A 26,021-nucleotide genomic window follows, 5' to 3' on the forward strand; every position below is an offset into this window, starting at 1 on the left:
GGCACAAACACACATGAGTAAGTGCATCTGTTAATCAGTCAAATGCAAGAGCTAGACTCACCTGCTGTCGCAAGCTGGTGGGTTTCTTGGGCACCTGCGGCGGCACCTTCGGCGCCAGCGTGGGCTGAGTGTAGGCAGAACGGCGCGTGGATGCGCCAGCAAAGCTGTTGCGTCGATTCGGCGATGGCGGCGGACGTGGCTGCAGCACTTCCGGCGGCGGTGGAGGCGGCAGCGGTTCATCAAACGTGTAGCTGTTGTCCAGTTCAGCGCCGAGCGGCGGCGGCGGCAGCTCGGGCGAGGGCACACGCAGTTGCGGATGCTTGGGCGGCCGTTCGGGCGGCCGCTCCGGCGCCTGCACGGCCGTCTGGTAAACGTGCACGTTGCGATGCTGCTGCGGATGATGCTGCTGATGCGCCAGGGCAGCCGCCTGCTGCAGCAACAGCTTCTCCCTCATGGGCGCATACTCCGTGGCCGACGAGGTGCGTCGTGCCGGCATGGCCACACGACCGCGCGGCGGTGGCGGCGGCGGCGGCATGCCGCAGTCATTGAACGACAGCTTCTCGGCGCTGCTAATGTTGCGTATGCTGGGCGGCTTGGACTGCAGCTGCTGCTGATGGTGCTGGTGCTGATGCTGCTGATGCGGCTGATGCTGTTCACGGAAGTCCGCATAGTCCGAGGCGGAGCTGGAGCGACGCAGCAAATTGGGCAGCAGCGAACGGGAGCGTGGCGGCGGCGGGGGCGGAGTGGGTGAACTGCAGCCAGAGCCGGAGTTGGAGCCGGAGACAGAACCGGAGCCGGAGCCGTTGTTGGATATGCCCGAGAGCATGGGACTAAGGTTGTTGGGCAGCGATTTGCGGTCGGCGTGCAGCGCCTGATAGGAATGCGAGTGGGATTGTGAGCGGAGCAGCTGTTGCTCCTCCTTGTGCGCCTGCTGCTGCTGGCGCTCCACATAAGACTGAACGGCATTTTTCTGTAGCGCCTTGAGCGCCGGATTGGACAGGCGATGCGTCTTGCTGGGCTCCAGATAGGAGAACTTGGGTGAATCCACCAACTGGCTGCGCTCAAAGTCGTTAATGCGCTCCGCCACCGAGTGCCAGGCTGGCTGCACCGCAGCGCCCGCGGGCGTTATCACAGGTAGTCTGAAAGGCGAGCAGAGAGAGTTCAGTCAGAGATCGGGTTAGGATGCGCGGGGGCGTACTCACTTGGCGGTCTTGTGCAGATTGGCGCTGAACTGCGGCTTGGGATGCTGCACATACTGCGAGGTGTTGCTGTGCAGCGGCTCCGTGTAGGTGCTCACCGGGAACAGGCGATGATTGCTCCGATACGAATCGTTGATAAACGCCGGCGGCGACTGCTCCGCACTGCCGCTGCCGCTGCTGGCCACATTCGGTGCACTGCAGCTGTGCAGCTCCAATTTGTTGAGCTGCGGCTTGCTGGGCGGCGGCTGTGGGGCAATTGTGACCACCGCCTCGCTGCTGGATATGGTCACCGATATGCTCGACTTGTGCTGCTGTGCCGGACGCAGCAGCTGCGCGGGCGGCTGCTGCAGATCACCCGTGGACTGGGATTGACCCAGCAGCGAGCGCGTCTCGTGCGCTGGCGGTGACTCCAACTCGGGCAAGGAACTCTGTGCGGTCAGCTTGTAGCTTTGCGGCTGCTGTTGCTGGAAGCGATGCAGCGCCATGGACGTGTGCACCGGCGGATAGCTGGGACTGTGGCGATGCTGAAAGCGCAGCGGCTGCACAACATCCTCTGAGATCGGCGCCGACTGCTTGACGTTGACGTTGTTAACGGCGGTGCTGCTGCCCGGCTTGGTTGGCGGTTGCGGCAGCGGCGATGTCACCTCGTTGTCGTGCAGATAGAGCACGCTCTCGCTCTGATGCCGTTTGGGCGTCAGCACACGCGAGCTGTGCACAATCAGCTGCGAGGAGGAAACTGCGGGCGGTAAAACAAAAACAAAAAATATAAATAAAGACACAACAAACCGTTCGATACCAACATTCTAATGGGCTAAAGGCGCAGCCAGGAGCTGCTGCTGCTGCTGCAGTTGCTGCTAGTAAAAGTGGGTCGGTGGGGCCAAAACAATGACCCAAGGTCGGCGCCCCGCCCCCCGCGCCTAATGTGAGCGGGCCGCCAGTCGCCGAATTTTGCAGCAACTGGTTTAGAAGGCTTCTAAAATCTAACAAAACTGCTAATAGAAATAATTTAGATAAAGTCACGTTCACGTCAGGCATGTTTTTGATATGCATATTAAAATTAGGGGTATTCCAGCAGCTGTATCAGCTGATAAATAAATATGCGAATAAATAATGGGCGAGAAGCAATAACTAAATTTGTTTTATGCTGTCCAGAAAAAAGATTTTATGTAGTGTGGTTATTCACGGGAATACCTTTACTATGCATTTGAAAATACTTTGATCAGATTTGATCAAATTTTGAAGCTGACAAGCTTGACATAAAACTCAACTTAACTTCTCATTAAATGGAACTTCATTTACTCATTGGGAATACCTCTAAACAGCAAATTCTTATTTAATTTTTATGAAATACCCCTAATATATATTAATAAGCGGAACTTTAAAAAACTATAAAATTCAAATTGCAGATTTAATAAAATTGTACAGCTGATAAAAAAATTCAACTTAAAGTCTGATTTTGTCGAAATAAATCTCTTAATTTGGAATACCTCTAATATTATGAAAAATCCCACTTAAATAAAACTTTAAAATGCGGTTCTATTATATTTTATATCTAAAAGAGAACCCCTATGGAGTTTCAGGAATACCCCTTATGTATGTATGCTTCATACCTTGGGTGTTTCATTTAATGTATGTATATTAATATAGCTTAAACAATAAATATTTTTACCTGACAAGCTAAGAACTGATATTGAAAGAACTGCGACCCCTCTGGGTATTTTAATAATTAACACTGCCTTAACCCAAACTTGAAGTTTTATGAGTTGCTGACAATTCTTAGGTTTCCTAGGCATACTTATTCGTAAACTCAATTAATTAGATCTCATCTATAAGCTAATGGCGTACTCACCCGACTCGGCAATGGCACTGTAGCCCGTGACATGGCTCGCCTCGGATATGTCGCTCATGGAGCCGAGCCATTTGAGCGTCTCCGTGGATGAGGTGCTCTCGGAACTGTTGTTGTTGTTATTGCTGGGACTGTGATTGCTGGCGCTGGAATGATGCTGGGCATGTGTGTGCTGCTGTGCGGAGCCGTTGGCGTTGCTAATGTTGCCGCTGCTGCATTGGCGGGCGAGCAATGGTATGGGCGATGGGGCCACCGAATTGCTGCAGACTGAGGAGAGATCGTTCTCGGACCAGTGATGTGATTGCCGGGACAGCAGGTCGCTCTCCTGACGTAATCTAAAAGAGACAGAGAGAGAGAGAGAGAGAGAGAGAGAGAGAGGAAGGCTTTAAGTGTAAGAACTTCAAATATGGCAAATCATTGCGTGCTGCGTCGTTGACTATATAAAAATATAAAAATCCGAAATTTGTGGTTGTCATGTTTGGCGTTTCCTTCTACGCGGAGGCCTCCAGACGACGGACGACGGACGATGGTCGGGTATGACCGTAATTACTTGAATTTCAGCTTAGCCTTCAAAATCGCATTTCGATGGCGATAGACATGAGACAACATGAGCAACACAGACAGCCAAAAAATACAAAAACAAAAACTCTCTTCAAGCTGTTTGCGGTGGCAAGTTCCAAAACATATGAGACAACAACAACAACAACAACAACAACGATGTACGTACGTACAACAACAACAATGACAATAGAGCAACTCGAGTCTCTTGCCAAGACCTTGAAAGTTAAGCTAGTTCGGTTGTGTTTTTTATGGCTCATGTGCGACGTTTGTTATTTGCTTTACCAAGAATCACTTTTAATCACTTTTTTATGTAGATCTGTGTGTGTGTGTGTGTGTGCAAATAAAATTCATAATTGTCGCCAGAAAACATGTTTTGCAACTAAGCCCAAGTACAACGCATCAATAGCTCAAGCTCAAGCTCAAGCAATACTCACTTGTCTAGGAACGGCGTCGCCGAGGTGCTATCCGAGCTGGACACATAGCTGTGATAGCCCTCGGATTGTGCATAGGAGCCCTGCTTCTGATGATGAAACGTGGTCTGATCGTAGTAGGACGAGGCACGTATATTATACTCCTCCAGGCCGGCTTGTGTCAGACCGCACTGATCCAAATGCTGCAGCGACTGTTGCTGCTGCTGCGGCAGCAACTGTTGCTGATGCTGCTGCTGCTGCGTGGGTGGCAACTGCATGTCATCCTGCAATAGAAAAATACGAAAAATATAAGAAAAAAAAACAATTAAGTTAAATGCTGCTGTTGTCTTTCATTAAATGTAACCAGCAAATTGGCAACTCGCAACTGGCAGTTGGCTTGCATAACGCTGCGTATACGTAATGGAAGCTTGGCAAAAATTTCACTGCAGCTCTTAGCAATTTAATCATTAGCTATGTCCACATCGCTGCGGGTCAAAAGCCGAGTTGAGCTTTAAAATCAGTTTGCAAATGATCGCAAAATCAAATAAACTCAAAAATGAATACCCCCAAACATCATTTCAGCCTAATGCTCTTTGCTTTTTCTCTTTGCCTTTGTTTACTCTGCGCACTCATTAGATAATTAAGTGAAAATTATTATTGTTGCACTGTGCAGCGATTGCTGGCGATAAGCCCAAAACTTCGCCGATTGCCAATGGTAACAAAATTGCCAGCAACGAAACATTTGAAGTGCAGCCAAACGAATTTTGTGCGATATTGAGAAACCCGCCGAAACAACAACAGCGAACCAACAAAAATTACTCGTACATAATCGCAGCGCGAAATAAAACTGGACGCGGCCAGCTCAACAAATAAACAGGCAACCAAACAGAGCGTCCATAATAAGCCGGATTAAGTAACTGAACCCACCCAGGGATTGACTGTGTGTGTCTGTCTGTCTGACGAGGGCTGCACTTAAATCCATGGAATATATACCCCCCGATTCGATAACAACCCACAGATTATCTACATGCAAGATCTCTAAACTTGATTTAAGCTGCGAAGCCTGGAACTAACTAAAGCTCGACTAAAGCTTGGCAATAGGTATTAAATTTGACCTCTATCTTGTTAACATTCAATATGAAATAGCGAAAATTATTGCGTTTATTAATTTGGTAGTATTTTTATTGCAACTTTTGTTAGCCCTTTCCAGAGGTGCCAGCAGAACGTCAATCTTCACAGATAATAATGAATAATAGATTTCAAAAAAGAAGGAAAAGTAGACCAAAAATCGTTGCTCAGATAAGCATCTGATTCGTATTTACCAGGCATCGATAAAGGTATTTTTTGTTAAAATCTATAGATAGATAAAAAGTACAGATAAGAAGTGTGGGTCTATAGATAACATGTCCATGTCTATAACATATGCTCTCACCTACAGTATATATGTGAAAAATGGGTTTTGGAATGTATCTCGGCTAATTTTGACCCTTTCTAGTCCTTCTATATCTTTTAGTTTATCCTTCTATGTCATTTAGTTGCCATAGAAACGATTGAAATGAAACTATCGAACGGTTAAAAAGAAATTTCTTGAGGAGAACATTTACGTTTTTCAATAATGAAAATTACAATGAGTGGAGAATTTAGAGTACATTGTCCTTACTTTCACAGTTAAGTAATTACATACATAATTTGATTCACCTGGTTTTCATCCGTGATTCACTCAATACTGGTATTAATTCCCTAGTTGGGATTGATTCACAAGTAACAGAGTCCATTTCATTATAAATATCACAATAAAAATATCAAACAAATTTCAATTGAATGTATTCAAAAATATTTGAAATCTTCTGCTAAAAAGTTTTGTAATTTGTGTTTAAATTTGAATAACATTTAATTCGATTAATTAACTAAATAAAAGTAAGAGTAAATAAACAATTAATTATGTGGATGTTACTTAAAAGATTCAATTTCATTCAAAACTGAAGAGAAATAGGAAAAAATGTTGCGTGTCTGCGCTGTCAGCTGCCATTGTCGATTGTTATGCTAAGATTGTTAGCTTTAAGTGTTGTCAAATGTGCTCAAAAGTGTTAACAATGCAATAAAGTTCAAGTTATTTCCATTTTTCAAATTATATCAGCATTTGAAAAGCCATCATCATCAGCGATATGTAATCGCCTCGCCGGCTATCAACATTTACGGCAGCCCTGGTGTCAAATGCTCAATCAAAACACGCTACGTATACTTAATATTTTCAATGTTTGCACTGTGCGCGACGGCGACTCTCACAAACCAAATCGAATTGTAAATACTCATGCAAAGCCCCCCAAAAAATACTATATGTATATAAATAAATAAATAATAATAAAAAAATTATGGGCAACATTACGACCAAGCCTCTGAGCCACTTGACTGGCTCTGACTGGCAACGTCAACGTCAACGTCAACGTCGACGTCGTGGTTCAGTGTGGTTCACTGTGGTTCAGTTGAGTGTGGTGTGACGCCAGCGCATTCGCAATCGCCGCCATCAACGTGGGCAGCTGTTGATTGTCTCTTTGACTTTGGCGCCATAGAATTGTTGCCTGCTTAATGGCAAATATATAATAATAACAAAAATCATATGACAGACAAATGCAGCAGCCAACAAATAAAAGAAAAAAAAAACAATCATTTTGTGGGTCAACTACTTAGGCAGCGGTGTCTCTGGCAATGAGCCGAAAATCGAGCTGAGAGTCGCAAGTTGGGCCTTTTGCCTGGCGGCGCGCATCGTTTGCAGCCAGAGCAAAAGAATTTTAATGGCTTTGAACGTTCCCAAGACCAAAATCGCAGCTAAACTCAAATTCGTAGTCGAAGTCATTCATTCATTCACTCACTCACTCACTCACTCATTCGTTCACTTATACGTTCGTCGTGCTTGTCAGTTTCGTTTCGTTTTGGGTTTAATTTTGTTTTTGGCCAATTGCCGTAATTATTTTGTCTCTCTAACACGAATTTAAATCAGCAACTGTCCCACGGGGCAATGGGGCCCTTTACTTTATTCCTATTCCTAGAGCAACTGACAGCCCACCATAATTATCCATCCATCCGCACAGCTGTGTGGCTAAAGAGCGCGCATGTGAAATTGCGCCGGATGAGCAGCAACTTCAACTTTAACTTCAAGATACAAAGTTACAGATACAGATACAGATACATCTGTGCAGCCAGATCTCGCACTATAAATCAATGGCAATGGCGGGGCGCGTATTAAAACTGGTGCAGTGGGTCAACAGCTGGACGCAGCTGAGCGCCGCTGGCCGTTGATGCTTCTTAATGGTCGCCCAGTCTCCAGTCTGGGTCTCCAGTTTCCATTTCTTCCCCCCCCTCTCCTCTTTCCACTTACTCGGATTGAGCGCGTGTTAAATAAATCACTTGATGGAGTGCTAAGCATGCGCCCTAAGGCTCTGGAAAACTATTGAAAGTTGCTCTGGGAAGCGAGTGGCACAACAAATTTGCTGCCCATTTCGATTATTTTCAACGTTCAAAGGCGCAGAGAGAATGGCGAGAATTTGGCTATTAATTTCCAATAGCCGCTACACGTTGCGTATGAGTCACATATATATAGCCAAGGGTGGGCATGAAATTTCACCATAAATTACTTTAAACTCTTTGTGAGAGCTCATGACACTCGTCTTAAGTTGCTTTTCAATATTTAATTAGTTCAGCATTTAAATAAAGCTAAAGCGTAGTTGAAAAAATGTAATCAATTTGTGTGGCTTTCACAATTTTAGAAGTGCTTTTCAGCCTCTAATGACACTAGCTGAAGCGCATGAAAATAACAACTTCAAGTTGATTAACAGCTCACAAATTAAAGAAAGCTTTCATATTGTCAAAACAATATTCATTTAGTTTAATGCTTATGCATCCAAAATAAACTATTTGGGATACATAACAGCTTGGAATTCATTTTAATGTCTACTTCCTACGCGACATTTAATCAAGAGTCAAGCTTTAATGTGCTTTTAAAGCTTTTAAAACAGCTGTTTGTACAGTGCTGTGTAGCTATAATACTTGAAAAGTTAATTGAAAATAATCTTTTTTCTGTTATACAACACAGACTATTCTTGCTGTTACTCTCGCAGAGATTTTACTTTTACAGTGCTGTATAGCTATAAAAGTTGAAAAGTTTATTAAAAATAATCTTTTTTCTGTTATACAACACAGACTATTTTTGCTGTTACTCTTGCACAGATTTTACTTTCAGCCAGTGTTGGCCCCAATTTAGAATGGCATTTTCTAGCACACACATTTGTTGTTTATGTCACTTTCAGATAGTATCAAGCTTTAGGTGGATTTTTTCTGCGGCACAGATTTCATTCTAATGTCACTTTCAACAAGTGTCATCTGTCAGGAAATTTAGCTGTCATATCTTTCATTCTAATGCTGTCAGCTAAGTGTCACTTTCAGCTAGTGTCATTGAGCAATTATCGCCAGAAGCTTTTAATGCTGTTTCTCTCGCGCACACTTTTTATGCTAATGTCACTTTTAACGAGTCTCATCTGGCCAGATTTCTAGCTGCTTTTTTCTCTCCCGCAAAGATGTCATGCTAGTGCTTAGGTATCACTTTCAGCAGGTGTCATTGGGCAATGATGCGGCTATAAGCTGACATTCAATAAATGGCAAAACACCAACAGACGTAAGAACGTGTTTCATTTTGTATATGAAGTGAAATTTCATTCATAATTCTTAAGCTGGCCAGCTTGCGAGTGTGACAGCTCGAAATTCGCATTAATCGTAAATGAATACACATTGCTCATTGCCAAAGAAAGAGCAACAACTAGCTTAACTTCGGTTAAGCGTTTGGTATTTCAAAAATAACAAAATACAATATTTTGCTGATATGCTGGCGACGTCAGCGACTGAGTCACCCCCACGCGGAGTCAGCGGGTCAGGCAGTCAGACGACAGCAAATTCAATTGTCGGCGGCTTATTTGTCGCGCTGTTTACTTGGCAAAGAGTCCAGCAAAAAACCTAACAAAAAACAAAACTCTAGTCAGGACAGATCGACTAAAAGATACCCTAAGCCCATTTATTACCCTCTAAATACTAAAAGAATAAAAACTAACCAGTAAAAGAGACATTCGCAGAATAATTGAACGTTGCAAAGTTGTCCTCTTGTGATTCTTCTCTTTTTCCCACACAATTTATAGGAAATGCAGTCTTGATTAACTTTGTTGTCTACAGTCCGATCTTGTTTATACACCAAAGCCTAACTTTATTCAAAAATGAATTTTATCGAACTTTGGGGATGCATCGATTGAGTGATATTATATATTCTATATATTTTTAATCTGTGTCTATTTATATACTAAAAGAATCATGATTCTAATACGATATTATGACGCTTTCTGCGTATGGCAAAGGAACAAATATATTTCGAAGATCAAATATCTCACGTCATAGTCCTGATATATAATATATAAATCCTGTTTGTTTCCTACTGCCCGTTACATACATTTGTTCGAAACCAATATACTCCCTTTTTAGAGATTTTCCCTGGGTTCAGGGTACAAAAAAATACGACTGATAAGACAGGCCGCGGGAAGGACAGGGAGGGGGACATGGCAGCGTTATGGGCAGACAGCAAATAAAGCCACCTACGCGTTGACAACTTGAGTTTTGCTTTATTTTGATTGCAGCACACACACACACACACACACTTGAGTGTGCACATGCATGTGTGTGTGGCTGCCAAGCTGTCACAAGAAAAAATATTTGGCGGAATGTGCATTGAGAATGCGCCAAGAGACAACAAATACAAGAAAAGATACATAAACCCTGCCCCCACCCTCTCCCACACACACACACACACACACGCAAACATTGTTTCAGATTTTTCCGTGTCAGGCTGCCAACAAACACAACAACAACAACAACAACTGATTGAAAATCAAAGTTGTATAGCAAAAATGTCGCTAGTTTTAGCAGCTGATCAAAAACCAAACACACAAAAATAGTTTCTCCCTGGAGTTTTCCTGCTGGCCTGGCCTGGCCGCAGCATCATCATCTTTTTGGTGATTTTTTCGTGAGGAAATTTTCTTGGCTTTTGATTTGCGTTTTCCATTGTCGCTGGCTTTTTAATGGCCAACACGAATTTGACTCTTTAATGGAGTCAGCGAGAAAACGCGCCCCGGCCAAACAGCAAAAAGAAATTGCAATCAAAATGCGAGCAAACGTGTCGGCTACAACGTGGCCAGCTTCAGCTCCCCAGTTTCAGCTTCAGCTCCATCTCCAGCTCCCCAGCTTCAGATTCAGCTTCAGCTTCAGCTACCCAACTTCAGTTTCTTTCAGCGTTTGGTTCCAGCTTACAACTTTGGCGCGATCGTGCCGCGATTTGGATTTGAATTTGGCAAGAGCACGAAACCAAACGACGCGTCAGTCAGTCAGTCATTCAGTCGGGTAGTCAGTCACTCAATTGCTTGGCTGTCTATCAGCCCAGCGTTGAGAATTGTGTTGCAAAATGTTTACGAGTACTTAAGAGTTGAGGCTTGAGTTACCAAACGAATATACATCAAATTTGCATTTATATTAACGTCTAATTAAAAGCTTATCTGAAATACTTAAAATAAGGCAATAGCAGATTTTACAGAACTTTAACAGCTTTAGCTAACATTATGTTAAGTGGCTCCCACAGCAGTGATGTTTGGGAAACGTTATAGCGATACCACGTCAATGGCAATAGAATTATGAATTAAAATTACTTTGCCACATCTGCCTATTGTTAACACTGGTAAAATTATTTGTAAAAGTTTACCAATAGAATCTTTACAGTTGAAAGCATTATGTTAAGTGGATTTTACTGCTGGAATGTTAAGCAAAATGTTATCTGTCGCAAATTATGAATGAAATATTTTAACTTTTTGGGGCTATTCTACTCCCGGATGTGTGGATTTTTTTTTGCTGCTTTTTCTTTTTAAGCATGACAAACTGATTAACAGAGCTGTTAAGGGCCTGTCAAGTTTATTTAAAAACGTTGACTTTTAATTGGATTTGGTAGTTTGTAGAAGCTTCTGAATTTGATAAAAGGCTTTCTTCTGACAGCATTTTGATGATTCTTTTGAGCTGATAAATTCCAAGCTGGCTTTTACTGTAAGCCCGCGCAGTGACAGGCGATGAGTTGAACTTTTGGTCAGATCGTTGGGCAAATCAAAACGGATTGCGTTGATGGCCTGCTTCACACTTTCGCAACGAAGTGGCCAAAATGGGCAGCGGCCTGCTGCCGCCTTTCGCCAGCTGTCAAGTGGCAGTTGGGGGACCCTTTTAGTGCCTGGGTTAAATGAAAGTAAATCTTTGTGACTTAATGCGGTGCAGACAACGCCACTTGGCCTGATTGGTAATCACTTGTGGCATTCTGCAGAGCAGCTGCCCAGCTGGGGGATAGAAACAAGGAGGAGGACTGCGGGGCAGGATGCGTCAGCGAATTGCGCAAGCTGTAGGCGGGACTCATTAGCGTGTGGAGTGTCTGAACTGAACCCAGGATATAGGTACATATATACACATATGTATATATATGCGGGCAGACAATGCAGCGACAAACTGACTGACTGCATCCTTGACCCCGTTGGCAGCAGCAAGCATGCTGCATTGTGCGAATTAATAACCTGGAGCTGGAGCAGGCCGCCAACTGGTAATGGTCATGGCATGGCAACCAGTTACGAGTCTCCGTCACCCCCTCCTCTCTCTGAGTGTGGATCCGGCCTGTGCTCTGTGGCTGTCTCTGGTATGCGGGACAAGATTTATGGCCAGTGATAAGTTTGAGGCGTGCAGGCAATAAGAACGCCAGCTCTCTGCTCGCTTGACTCTGGCAATCAACTGGCGAACAGGCCAAGGAGCATGCCAAGAACAAATAAATAGCCATGCGAAAACAAACTAAGCAAAAGACAAGCCAAGCTAAAATATAAAAAAAAACCATACCAAACCAAACCAACCCGTTTGCAGCCCCAGCCCCAGCTCCACTTTAGCATGTCCATGCGAGAATATGCTGGCAACATGGTCTGCCCATCCGTTTGTGCACCCCGCGCACCGCCTGAAGGTCATGCCCAGCGCTCAGCGAAGCGCAACTGCATCTTAGACTTATATTTTTTTCCCGATTCTTAGACTTTTCTGCCAGCATAAAGCAGCGTCATGTATTAGCCATAATTAGGCAACAGGTTGCAAGACCCTTAATTATGCACGCTCCGCCTGGCAAGAACTTGCGCCAGCTGCCAACGTTGCGCGTAATTAGAAAGCGCAGATTTTCACTTTTCTTTGGACACTGGGCAGCTGCTGCGAGCAGGCAGACTCATCAAGCGATGACAACACACAAAATCAATGGCCCAACAGCAACAGCAACAACAACAACAACAATAGCAAAAACAACTGACTTTGTGCTGGCAGCTGCTGCCTCAAAATGGCATATCATGTCTTGAGGTCTCCGGTGTCTGTCACATGGGATTGCAACTGGATCGAAAGTTTGCATATTTATACCCTCTACCTATAAAGCAAGTGCACACAGGGTATAATGAAGCTGCGCAAGTGTATGAAACAGACAGAATATGACACCTGCCCGTCAGATAACTTTCAGCCTCACACTCCCCCAGCCATTTCTAATGACACAGTCTTAGTTTTTGGTATCTTTAATTATCTTTAATCCCAAAATCATTCAATAAATATCAAACTTATTCAAGAGTCAAACGTTTGCCAAGTCTAGGGCTAAGTGAAGAAAGAAGCAGAGCGTGAAGCTTGCCTGACTAAAGTACAAGTCGAGTGTACAGGGTAACTGCCTGTCTAGCACTCTTGACTGTAGCACTCTTACTTATTTGAGTTTCGCAAGGGCAGCTGTCCGGATCTGAGGAATTTTTGCGTGGCCCGAAGACTCAATGCAGGCTGAAAGCTTCTAAGTTGGCATTAAATTACATACAGGGGAAGTAGGGGACCAGAGGCGGGAGACGGGAGGGAGTAAACAACATGCACGCAGTTCATTTGCGGTTGGCAGCAACAGCAGCAGCAGCAGCAGCCCAAGAATTTCAATGGAGTCAACGACAACAACAACAACAACAACAACAACTGCTGCTCGGGAGTCTGTTTTTGGACCAGGCTGCAGAGCGCCCGCCGGCCCGGCAATGGGAACGAGTCTTTTGTGACCTCAAAATGTTCGTGGCTCGAATGTCGCTTTGTCTGTTGGCCTGCAACAAGAAACAAAAGTGAAATTTCTCTCGTGTGGGTTCAGAACTAGCCACAAGAAAAAAAAAGCAAAGCTCAAAATAAGGCCCAAACAAAAATGAAATCGAAGCGGCAGAAGAGTCAATTTGGCCGACGGGCAAACGCCACTTGGCCAAAATGCATTTTCACCTGGCCTGTTAATTAATTAACAAGCCAAAAGCTCATAAAGAAATGCCCAATATGCCCATGGCCATGGCCACAGTGCAGGCCTGGGAGCTGTCGCGCCCGCTGCGCTGTTGGCCTTAAACAATGCAAAAGGTGAAACTCTTGCACCTGTCGCCTGTCAAGCGCGGTCCCCTTTATGCCCCCCCTCCCCTCGTGCATATTGTGAGCGTTGCAATTATTTGTTATAATTTCTGTTGAAAAAATGCAAAGCATTGACGGTTGGCCAACTACAGGCTAACAACAGCCAAGAGAGCTAAGCTGCAGCTTCTCCGGGACTTTATTCAGGCGGCGCGAGTTCAAAGACAGCGCAAACAATTTAGCTGGAATCTGGCTAGAATTTAGCGCTGACTGGCGGCATTGTTGCTGTTCTTGTTGTTGCTGCTGTTGTTGTTGGTATTTCTGTTGGCCTGTTGGCATTAATTAATTGCAGAGAGGCCGCCGCGCGTCGTGTGTGAGAAACGAGTTCGACGGCAAACTTAGAAAACTAATGAGCGTTAAGAGTTTTGTGCTCGAGCATTGGAAATGAAAATGAAACAGCAAATGAAGGAAAGAAACACGCAAAACACACTAGAACAATGCGCACAAAATACCCTAAATAGCTGTGAAGAAACGTCATAAATATAAGATAATTCAATATATATATATTCTTGAGCAGCAAGAAAAACCTTTACATATGGGCAGGCAGCAAAGCAAAGTGCTTGTCAACTAATATAAGTCAACCTATTTACGCTTAAACTGTTTGAGAATTATAAGCATCTGCCCGATCTAAATAGTGACAGTCATTACATGTGTTTTCTTTATTAATATAAAAAGTTCTAAGAACAGCAATAAAATTATACTTTAAGAAAATATACAGCATACTCATTGTCTCTAAAGAAACTTGTCAAAAAATTAAACTAAAGGAGTAAAGTCGAATAAAAATAGAACAAAAAATACATATGTATGCAATATTTCTATGTCGTTTTGTAAGGATAATCAAATAAGAAAGCCCCAAATGCTATTTGAATAGTATACTGAAACTTAATAGTTGAGCAGCCCCCTTTCCGTTTACAGGGTATTCAAAAGGAGGCGTTAGCTTGACGCCGCCCTAATTGCGCAACAATGGAGAGCTGAGCTGAGCTTAGCTGAGATCTCGGGAACTGTTTGTTGATCTCTTTGGCAAAATATGTGTTCATTTCCGTGGGCAAAACGAAAGCGAACAGTGGACAGTTCACGGAAATGAAGCAGCAATTAAGAGCCATGGCTAACACGCCGGCTTGGCCAACTCAGATCAAAGTCTGGCTGCAACAGCTACAGCAGCTCCACAGCTCCACAGCTCCACATACCAAATGCTTCACGCTGACCACTTGAACTTTACATCATGAAGGGCTAAATGAAATGAAATGAAAAAACAAATTCCAATGCAGCGCGTCAAGTGTTTTGGCTGATTCGACAGAAAGAAAAAACACAAATACAAAAACAAAGCTAAATACATTAAAAGCGGCAGCTCGCGCAACTCTTACATCTAAAACCAAAATATTTTGTATCTATGTATATTTGTATGTTGTGTATATGCATTTGTTTCTGTGGAAATCTGCGCATTCATCTGAAAGCAAACAAAAACCACATAGAAAAAAATGATGAAGAAAAAATAAAAAAACGAAACAAAAGCCAAGCGACCTTCGTCAACTTGGGCTTCATTACAGTTGGTTTTTGTCAGTGCTGCAAGTGGGCGTGGCTGCAATTAATTTGATTGCAGCCTATAAATAGCTAAGGCTTGCAGTCGTCTGCTGGCCACGCCCACAAAGAAGGCGACGCTTGGAATGCGCCTAATCGATGCAAAAATCGCCCCAAAACTTGTTCTAAGCCAAGCCAAGAGAGAGAGAGAGAGAGATGCAGATGGGCTATAACTGCCTGCCTCCCAGCCTCCCAGCCTGCCCGCGTGGACCACCATCAATGGATGTGGCTATGGCAGATGGAGTCTTCTCTAATAACTGGAACTAAAGCATGCGCCGCAACGGCATGGGGCACGGCCATACAGCAATTAGCGTTTGCTCACAGAATGCCACAAAAAAAAAATGATAGAAAAAAATAAATGTATAGAAAAATGTTACAAATACTCAAGCATACGTATTGTAAGTATAAAAAAAATATAAACCCGCGGCGCTGAGCGGTTCAATAACCTGCCAATCGGCAATCGGCAATCGGGCGGCGAGTATCGATGACGATCGATAAAACGTCGCAGCGCCCCACACACGCCCTCCCCCCTCTCCCCCCCCCTTACAGTTTAGGCCAGCTGAGCGCCCGAGGACTTGTGCACAGTTCGCAACATGCAAAAGACGATGATTAATCAACGAAGTCAAGCGCTCAATATATGCCCCAAAAGCAGGAGAAGATAAAAAGAAACCATAAGAAGAAGAAGAAGAACAGCTGTCGTTTTGAGGTTATGTCTATTGCACACTGATAAGGTCGTAACTGTTCCAATTCACATAGTTCGAATGCCCCAACAAACCCGATAGACATTCACCTCGCCGCGTTTCTCTCTGCAGCTTTTGAGTTTATTTCAATTCTGTTCTATTCTCTTATGTTTCCATTCTGCTCTGTTGTTTGTTCATAACCCATTTTCTTTGTGCTCTCTCTCTCTCCATCTCTCCCTCTCTCTCCATCTGTCGTCTCTTCGTGCAACGCTTGGAGGCAACATTTAATTGATCGGATTCACTTTGATTGATCGGATCGTCGCTGTTGATAATGGTACCGTTAATTTGGTAAATTATTTTGCATTTAGAAGCAAAAGCAATCCATTTTCATTGTGCCATCGATCGTGATGATGATATCCATAATGATCATTACGATGATGCCACCGCGTCCGCGGCTTGACTATAAACTTGTAATTCAGTTAAGGTTAATGGGTGACGGGCATATAAAACTATAGCAAATGGAACTGAGCCGGGCTGGGGCCTACAGCCGGTGCTCTGTGTGCGAGAGAGAAGTCGTGGTAGGCAACAGGGAAGAAATTAATTCTATAGAAACTTAAAAATGTTCGTAATAATCGAATTTCTAAAAATAAATATTATTTTAGCTAAAAAAAAGAAAAAGGTTTTACAGTTCTTACAGATGATATCATCTTATAGAAGCAAAAGAGCGAACAAATGTTTAAAAATTATACATAAAGTACTCGAACATATAAGACAAATACCGCAATATACCAAAAAGCAAAGAACTATTACTAAAACATACTAAATATTATATGGTATTTTTGAATTTACAATGTAAGTTCTATATATCCTGCATGTTAAATAATTACTCAACAGAAAAAACCACACAACAATTATTAACACTTAATATTCCTATATACACTAAGAAAATCCATTAACAAAAACTAAGTTTACCCAATCTTTTTGACAGACTTCTTAATATGAAAAATACTATTTTGGGATCAGGAAAAAACAAACCAAGATATCTACGATAGATACTTTACGTAATTTTCGATACAATAAATAAAAATTTAGAAAATAATAAAATTAAAAAAAAAAAAAAAAAAAGTATTCGAATCATTAAAGAAAGTAACCATCCATGGACAAGACATGACAACCCGAAGCCAAAACAAAAAACAAAAACAAGATATCCACGTTTTCATTCATTGTCGGGCTGCCAGTTAATAACCCGCTGTCAGATCCTGTGCATGAGACATGCGAATAAACCGCATTTTATGGCCACCTTTCGATGATCCACTTGGAACAGCCCCCACACCCCCTGCCAAGACAAGACAAAAAAAAAACAAGAGTACCGTTTTGTCGCCTGAGTGACACAGTATCGTGATTTCGAAAACGAAAACCGAGCATCGGGTTAAGCAACACGCAAATGGAGGTCAACCTCATAATTCAATTAGGAACCTGCAGCGGTGTCACTGCAGGCCGTGCCTCAAAAATTCCGACCCACTGTGCGTGGGCCAAAACAAAAGAAGAAAAAACAAAAAATCCAATTTTTATAAATTTATTTTCCGCTTGCTGTGCACATTTTTTTCTCCGTCTTTTATTTTTTTATTTTATTTGTATTTTTTTTTGCCGGCCATGTAAATCGACATCGACGACGATCAAAGTTAAATTTCTGTTTGTTTAAGCCTTCACTTTTTCTGCGGCTCAGACCGTAGACCGGAGAACGGAGACTGGAACTGTGGGCCAGAGTGAGTCAGCGCCAGTGCGATTGGAATTCTGCGCGCTTTGAGGATTTATTAACAAGAATAATAAAAAGCCGAAACAGAAACAGAAACAGACCCAGACACAGCGAGAAGAGCCGGCAGCGTTAAACCGGTTGGCAAACTTTTATTCGTTGGTAATACCCTGTAGTTTTTCGACTGGAAATGGGCATGCCAGACTATATATATATATTCTTTTAATAAATAAAATGTGTTGACACACTAATACAATGCCAATGGGACAACTAAATTGTTGACAGTTGCTCGACGAACCGTTCACTATCGTCAGTTTTTGATTATTTGCATAACGATAGTTTAACTAGTTTCAATTATCGATAGTTTGCAAAGATAAAAACGGTACTATCGATACTTCTGCATAAGCAGCGGAATCATACTACATACTTAATTTTTTTTTTTCCTTCATCAACAAGAGGCTGAAGAACGGCCAACATGCTAAAGTTTTAAATATCAATTCATGCCAGTTGTTCCGACTCGATAGTTCTAATAGTCAATAGTCCCCACCTGTATCGAATGTCTTTTATATAAGCATAACGGTAATTAAATCGAATTGTTAACATTTTTCATTTTCATTTGATATAAGTTTTTATATTAAGACTGCAAAGCCAAGAATACTGTTCGGTTCAGGGTTCTAAGCAATGCCTCCCCTTAAGATTCGATTCGTAAACCTGGACTTCCCTTTTATTAATAAACAAAAAAAATTTTCGAAATGATCTCATTTTGTATTTTCTGAGTACTGAAATGAACTTGCATCAACCGATAACAGAATTTTGCAGCACGTCTTTTCAAGAAAATAGTAGAGTATTAAAAATAACTAAATGAAGTCAGCAAACAACTATAGGGTATCAGATTAGTCTAGCACATGGACTAGAGAATTCTTAAAAGTTTTTTATCTTTGTGTTCCTTCAATGTGAGTTTTAGGTTGAAGTTTGAGCTGAGTTTTTGGATAGCTTACCTGTATGGAGCCGGCGACTGATGCGGAACTGAAGCTGGCATTGCTCGCCGCATCCGATACGGAGAGGGGCGTGAATTGCTGTTGCCGTCGCTGCGACTGCGACTGTGACTGTGACTGTGACTGCGCCTGAATTGCATCCTTTGGGCCGTTCTTGAGTGCGGGCAGCAGCAGCTTGGACACAGACAGTTTGTCCGTTTGCCCATTGCTGTTGTGGCCGTTGCCATTGGCGTTGTCCATTTTGCAGTTCTCCAGTGGCATTGTCGCCGTCGACGTCGCCGTCGCCGTCGCGGTTGCTGTTGCCATCGCCGACGCAGTTGTTGTTGTTGTTGCTGCTGCTGTTGCTGCTGTCGTCGTGGCTGAGCTCTGCTGATGATTTCCGTTTTCTTTATGATTTCGCATTTTCATTTAAGTAATTGCTGCTGGGATTTTGGAAGTTTTCGTTGCGTCTCGTTTGGTGTTTTTTTTTGTTGTATTTTTTTTTTGTTGCAGCGATTATTACTATTATGATTATTATGTGAATGTTGAAATTGTTTTAACACCTTGTTGCCAGCATTTTGGCGACTCTAAGAAAAGATCACGCGATTCAACAAAATAAAAAAAAAATATAAATATATATAATGGCACACAAATCAAAAACATTATGCAAGACACATTTCACTTTTTACTTTGTAGTATTTGTTAAATTATTATTTCTCATTTCGTCTGGCGACACATTTTTTTTTTGCTGCTGCTGTTGCTGTTGCACTTTTTCTTATCGTTGGCCGTTGCGCATCTCTGGAATGCAGCCCAAGAGCTGGCCAAACAGCTAGCGAGAGCGAAAGAGGGGCAACAAATTGAATCGATTGCTTTGGCCAAGTTATTTATTGTTGCTGCTGTTGCTGCTGTTGCTGAGTTATTTGGGTTTTTGTGTAATATGCGGCCGCCGCTTATTATGTATTTGCTGTGATGCATTTGTGTGAAAAGTGAACCAGGTTTACATAACATTGACCCAAGAGGGCAGCTGCTGACAGACAGAGCAACCCTCTCCACACACCTCCCCCTTCCTGTTCCCCTGTTGCCAGCTAAGCCAATAAACAAGTTTCTTATACATATATGTATATATTTTTTCAAATGCGATTTGTTTGCCGACTGCATTTCGGTTACGTTTCGTTGCCCACGCATCGCAGCAGTTCCGTCTACCAATGCAACAATCCCTCCCCCCTCCCCCATCCCCGTCCACGCCTTCTGCTACCAACCTGCGCTTACCTTTGGCAAATGTCAACCTGGTCATTTGGCTGTCCATGTCAAATGGGCGCCCATCTTGCGTATGGTTTCTATGCAAATTGCTGTCCATTAATGCCCGAGCAACTGCACCGTAAACCTCAAGTGTTTAATGCATAATTATGAGGCTGCGTTAGCGGGCGCCCAAGAACTGGAACCACGGGCAAATATATGCTGCCAGCGAGACGGCAAATATTGTCAATACTACAAAAACTGGATTCTAAGGCACCGTTGACAAAACTGCAGCCAGAAAAGCCGGGACCAAGTCAAGTCAGGCTAGGCTGGGCTAAGCTAGGCTCGCGGCCTGCGACTGGGCCTAAATAGATGGCCAAGAAGGAAGCCAGTTTGAGGGGGCAAAGTACGAGACGGCGCAGATAAATCTGCGACATACGAGTGCCTGGCTGCCTGTTAGCCTGGCTAACTGCCTGCTAGCCAGCCAGCCAGCCAGCCAGCCAGCTAGCCTGCCTGACTGTGCAGTAAGTGCAATGACATTGCAATCGCAGGCTGCAACTGCAACTGCTCCTGTCGCCAGTTTTGTGCCCAGCGGCGTTGCTGTGTGAAAGCTGCTGCCCAAAACAGACAATAACAACAATAACAACAAACATACAAAAAGAAAAAAGAGCAGCAGCTAAGAAATACGTTAATTATGGCCCCAAGGAGCTGAGCGGAACTTCTGCCACGCAACGGACGCAGCCGCTGGCCATTTTCGAGCTCTAATCGAGCCGATTTTTTGGGCACTAGACGACAACATTGTCGACAGCTTGTTATTGTTGTTGCTTGTCTCGCTCATTTTTTATTAATTTTGTTTTTTTGTTGTTTTTATTGCGCTAAAAGCGAAATTAGACACTTTTGCTGGGCTGTGCGGCTTTTGGCCAACACATCGACACATGCGAAATGCAAAATGACAGTTTTAGCGTTAAAAATGCGGAAAAACATGGCTAAACACTGGCGCCAGCGAAATGGGCACAGAGCACCCAGTTCCCAGCTGCAAGACGACAGACAGACCACAACAGACCATGCCGGCGGCCCCCGCCCTGTGCCACCCCACGTCAAGCGTCACACCCAAGCGAACGGGTTTATATGGTATAGACTGCTTATGAATATCGGTAGTCCAATAAATTCCACACAAGCGAGGTCAAAAACAGGCTGCGGCACTAATCAGACGACGACGACGACGACGACGACGACGACGTCGACGTGTGTGTTACATAGATGACTGAAACGAACGATCACTTTCCAGGCATCTCTTATACCTGTGTCTATGTGTTGGCTTTAAAGATTGTTGATCCTAAACAGGAAATTTTATAATAGATTGATTTAAAATATGTGCCTGCTTTATGGTATTTATTGTGGGAATCAAGAACCAGCTGTGTGATAGAGATCATGTCTCTATTATTCACAATTAAGATTCTCAATCTCTCCAAGCGGAATTTGTAGCAGATCGATTTAAATTTGTTAGTTTTATGCTGATGCCTTTGGCACAAATAACAAATAACTCTTTAGAAAATTAATTTGGGTGTCAAATGATCGCAGTTTTAAGATAAAGTGACTAAGCATTAGCTCAAAATCCTAACAAATCCGATTAAATATAAAATAAATAAGTAAGAGTCCCCTAGTCGAGAGTTCCCGATGATAGGTCCTCAATTAAAGATATTTGATCTGATATACTATTATAGAAGTTACATATCAAATTTCATAACTCCAGCTCTTAAAACCTTAGAGATTTTCTCAAAATTGGGAATTCTATATCGATTTTTATCGATTTCTTGGAAAGTTATCGCATATCGGAAATAAACTCGAAATGAGGACCTACGTTTAAAACTTCAAGTCTCTAGCTCTTATAGGTAATAAGTTTTGGACGGATGGAATATTTTTATAGGTTCACAAATATGTAGAAAAAAAGAAGAGAGCCGGAAATTAATTGTTTAAATTAAACACTTATTATACTGTTCACAATTCCATAAAATATGTTCTACACGACGTGAGATAAATAAAAATAATTCTTATTCTGAAATAAACTGCCAGATGAAAGAAATGATCTTTCAGACAGAAAAGTTTTTCTGCAACACAGAGACTAAATATATAATATTCATTTGATATAAAAACGATCAAAATGCGATCACTTAAAATATTAAGAAATTGAATATCCCCACATTAAGTAATATCTGAATATTTTTATAGGTTCACAAATATGTAGGTTAAATTTAAAGATACCAAAAAAAACAGTTGTCGAATATTGAGATGCTTGCTAAATTCCGAGTTAAACTGAGAACCGGAAACAAATTGTATAAATTAAACATAATTTTGCTGTTCATAATTCCATAAAAGATGTTCAACACGACTTGCAGTTCATAATTCGTTTATTCTCCAAAAAAAAACTACCTGATGACAGAAATGATCTTTCACACAGAAAATCAGACTTTTTTGCAGCACAAAGCCAACAAAATTATAATATTCATTTGATTTATAAACAATTGCATAAGAAATGTTTCATATTTTGTAAATTGTTTTCATATTCAGAGAACTTTTGAATATATCGAGATTTGCTTTAAACAGTTTTGTGCACTGGGAAGCCTGCGTGAAATTATATTTTCACAGCAGCTCAGAGATTTCTCATAAGCACTTAAGTACCCGACTTTGTGGTATTAGCACCCGTGTCATTTCTAAGGCTTATCAGCAGTAGATTTTTCAGCTATGCCGCCGCACCAGGGTTGTAGCCGCTTGCAAAAAAAAAAATAAGAGTTGTCAGAGATTGAGTTGCCAGATAAAGATATTCATAGCTGTCCCTGAACTGTGACTGTCATAAATTCCGCTCAAATTGCCGTAGTGTCAGCTACTAACAAGCGTAACAAAGTGCTTGACAACAACAACAACAGCAGCAACAACAACAATAAGAACTGCAACAACATGAATGAAACTGTTTTACCTGCCCGCTTATGTTGTGATTAGCTTTTACCTGAGCTCTGTGAGCTGTGTGTTTGCATTTAGCTGCAAGGTTTTGGCCCCGTTGTAGCTCTTGCTGCGCGATTCATTATAATTTTTGTCAATTCTCACAGGTAGCGCGCAGCAGCTGACAAAGGTGAAGATCGCATGGCGCTGAGACATTCACACAGGGCGAACAGCAACAGCAACAACAACAACAAGACGCATAAATTTACAATTAAATTTAATTCGTTCGCTGGATTTCCGCAAAAAGCAGCAGCAGCAGCAACAACAACAACAACAATATTCGAGCAAAAAGGGCTCCCAACAACAAACAACAATTGTTGCAGTGCAATTGCAATTGCAGGCAGCGCTTGTGGCAAGTTCAACGTCTTCTTTAGTGCTCGCCGCGCTTCGCTTGCAGCGAAAATAAAAAAAAAAAACAGCGCAAAAAATGGCTATGAGATTCCCAAGCGCGCTTCTTGGTAGCAGCAACAACACCCGCACACACACACACACACACACACACATGCATGCTTCGCCTTGTTGCCTGGCATTATTCATCCTCATTGCCACAAGAGGCCGCAAAACCTCAGCTCATTTTGGTCTCTACGGTTTTTGCAGGCCCTGTCAACAGCCTCAGCCTCAGCCTCAGTTTGTATCTCAGCCTCCGCTTGGGCTTTAGTTTTAGCTACCTAGCGCGCTCGAGTTTAGATTTCAGATACGTTATTTTTCGGATACGCCCGCAGCAGTTGCGCATTGTTCTCGCGATTTACTTCCGCCTCGAGGAGCGGGCAGCGCAGCGCAGCGGGCAGGATGTGAAGGTCGTTGTCGCAAGGTCGTCGCGTTTTGCTTATCACCTGAGCCGAGCGTGGACCAAAAATAAAACACAAAAACAAAAAAGAAAAGAGACCCCAACACACACTCACTAAATATTTAGTAGGTGTGTGTATCTATGTGCCACAAATATTTGCACAGCACATTCCAAGCACTTTGGCAAAGCAAATACAAATTGTAAAACGTGCAACGTAACGGGAGTAAAAAAGAAAGAAGAGGAAAAGAGCGAGACAGAGCGGCCGGCGAGACATGAGAGGAGTGCATTTTTTTGAAATATTTAATAATCACAATGAGAACTAGTTAGAGAATACTTATGACCAAGTGGCCATATAAGTATGTATATATGCCAGCCACATGTGTGAACAATATTTCAACAATTATATCTCGACCAAGTTGAAAAACTGTTCTATAAGTAGACCAACACTTGATATATCTATAAGCTAAAATAATTATTTATTTATTTATGTATTTATTTATCAAGCAGCTCATCAAATTAGCCAAAAACAGATTACGTGCGACTAAAAACTTTGTATCTTATCAAAAGCTAAAATAAAATGTTGCGGAATTTGAGCTCTTTAAATGGGTTTCATCTAAAAGAATAAAACAAACGAATATAATTAAATATATGTAGATCAATTGATAACTTGACATCTAATTTGGGGCTTTTGAACTTTACAATCAAGCAATATTGGGATAAGTTACAGTAGGAGAACAACACATTTGAGGCCCTTGTGATTGAGTTTTCTAAGAAAGATTGACATCCATTTGAAGTACCTAATCATTGATATATAAAATACGTCTTATTATTATTAGACTTGAATAAATCCACGACAATCATTAATAGATCAGTTATCTCCCGGTCCTAAAACCTCAAATTTAATTCTTAAGAAGTATTAGTAGTCTTTAAAATAGTTTCCCTACTTTACAATTTTACAGTCTGTTCAGATTTAACTGCAAAGTGCTTCACACCCAACGATATACAACAATAATTTGCCCAGCATTTAAAGAGTTTATGAAGATTGAAATAAATCCAAGTTAAATATCGACAGATTACTTTAAAGTTGGACACGTAGCCTTAAAGAAGGAAAGAATGCGGATCAATTAAATAATTTCCCTACTTATCAATTTTACAATCTGTTCGGATTTTACTGGAAACCCAGCAATTACTGCACATTCAACGATATACAACAATAATTTTCCCAACTCTTAAAGAGTTTATGAGAACTGCAGCAAATCCAACTTAAATTGATCTAATAGGTTCTAAGAATCTAATATATTTGCTAAACATTGGACATATAACGATAAAGAAAGAAAGAAAATATATCGATTAATAAAATAGTTTCCCTACTTTACAGTTTTACAATCTGTTCTGATTTAACTTTAAGCCCAGCAGCTGCTGTACACCCAACGATACAAAAGACCATTTACCTTACATTTATGGAGTTTATGAATATAGGAACATATCCAAGCAAAATATTGAAAGACTAGTTAAACGTTAACCTTAAAGAAAGAGATTCAACTATAAACCCAGCAGTTCTTTATAAGGATTGGAATAAATCCAAGGTAAATATAGTGAATCGTTGGACCCAAAACCTTAAAAGGGATTCCATATCTTTTCGTAAATAGTTTTCCCACTTTACAGTTTTCACAGACTGCTTGAAATCTCGCGGCAAGCCCAGCAGGTGCTACAGATCCACGAGTAATAGGAAATTCATGATGATGTTGTTATTTCTTCGGAAGTTTTGCAGCTCTCCGTAATTCGGTGTGTTCAACTGTCTGTTTGCTATTTGCTTAACTGTTCAGTCATTTAGGGCAGAAATGTTGTGCGCAATTTGTTAAAAATGTTTTTATATCCATTGTTATTTTCTGGTTTTCGGGAAAATTACCTTAAACTTGTGAACAATATGTGCTTTTAAGGAAATCAACAAGCGATGTTTTTTTTTTTTGGTTTTTGTTTTTGTTTTTAATATCTGAACAATTTACAATGACAACGCGAGGAAGAGAAACGCACTCGAAATACTTGAATTGCCGTTGATGTTCGTTTGTTATTTCTGCTGTTTGCACTACTTAGTTCTGACAGATAAGATTAAAATTCGACTTAGCCAGTCTCTGCGCTGGATGATAAGATAAAAGAGCGCCTTTGCTCCATACGCACGCAGCAAAAACAAAAAGAAGAAAACTGGTTGCCAATGATGCCTGACAGATACACAATCCGTCAGATACAAATGCACAGTAAAAGCTCTCTAGAGGGGTTTGTCGAAAAACATTCACGTATTCCTTGGAGAAGTAAAGAAATAAAAGTCCTCGACTGTTGCAGGTTTTTGTTGCTGATATTCTATTTTGAAGTGCGAAAGTAAGCAAACAGTTTGGGACTTGAAGAATTGCTGTCCGTTGCCGGAGTTTTCACTGTACGCAATCCGTCAGATACAGATGCACGGCA

The 26,021-nt window shown here is 41.9% G+C and overlaps 1 protein-coding gene across 3 annotated transcripts in view; it reads right to left on the minus strand.

Moving 5' to 3' along the window:
• The window catches only part of Shrm (Shroom), a 69,409-nt gene that overhangs the window by 31,060 nt on the left and 12,328 nt on the right, over positions 1-26,021 (minus strand). For 2 of the 3 annotated variants that reach the window (XM_064687658.1, XM_064687655.1), the window contains exons 2-6: positions 18,563-19,125; positions 4,041-4,300; positions 3,049-3,380; positions 1,203-1,935; positions 62-1,139 (exon numbers count right to left, since the gene is read on the minus strand). In XM_064687658.1, the coding sequence (XP_064543728.1) occupies positions 62-1,139; positions 1,203-1,935; positions 3,049-3,380; positions 4,041-4,300; positions 18,563-18,967 (2,808 nt within the window). In that variant the 5' untranslated portion in view covers positions 18,968-19,125. Of the gene's footprint in view, positions 1-61; positions 1,140-1,202; positions 1,936-1,999; positions 2,224-3,048; positions 3,381-4,040; positions 4,301-18,562; positions 19,126-26,021 lie in introns of those variants that run through there. The other variant, XM_064687659.1, reaches the window with a different exon arrangement.

The sequence above is a fragment of the Drosophila montana genome, unplaced genomic scaffold (genome assembly GCF_035044405.1).
Source record: "Drosophila montana isolate Dmon_TW-CO22-7 unplaced genomic scaffold, ASM3504440v1 contig_3200_1, whole genome shotgun sequence".
NCBI classification, from domain to species: Eukaryota; Metazoa; Arthropoda; class Insecta; order Diptera; family Drosophilidae; genus Drosophila; species Drosophila montana.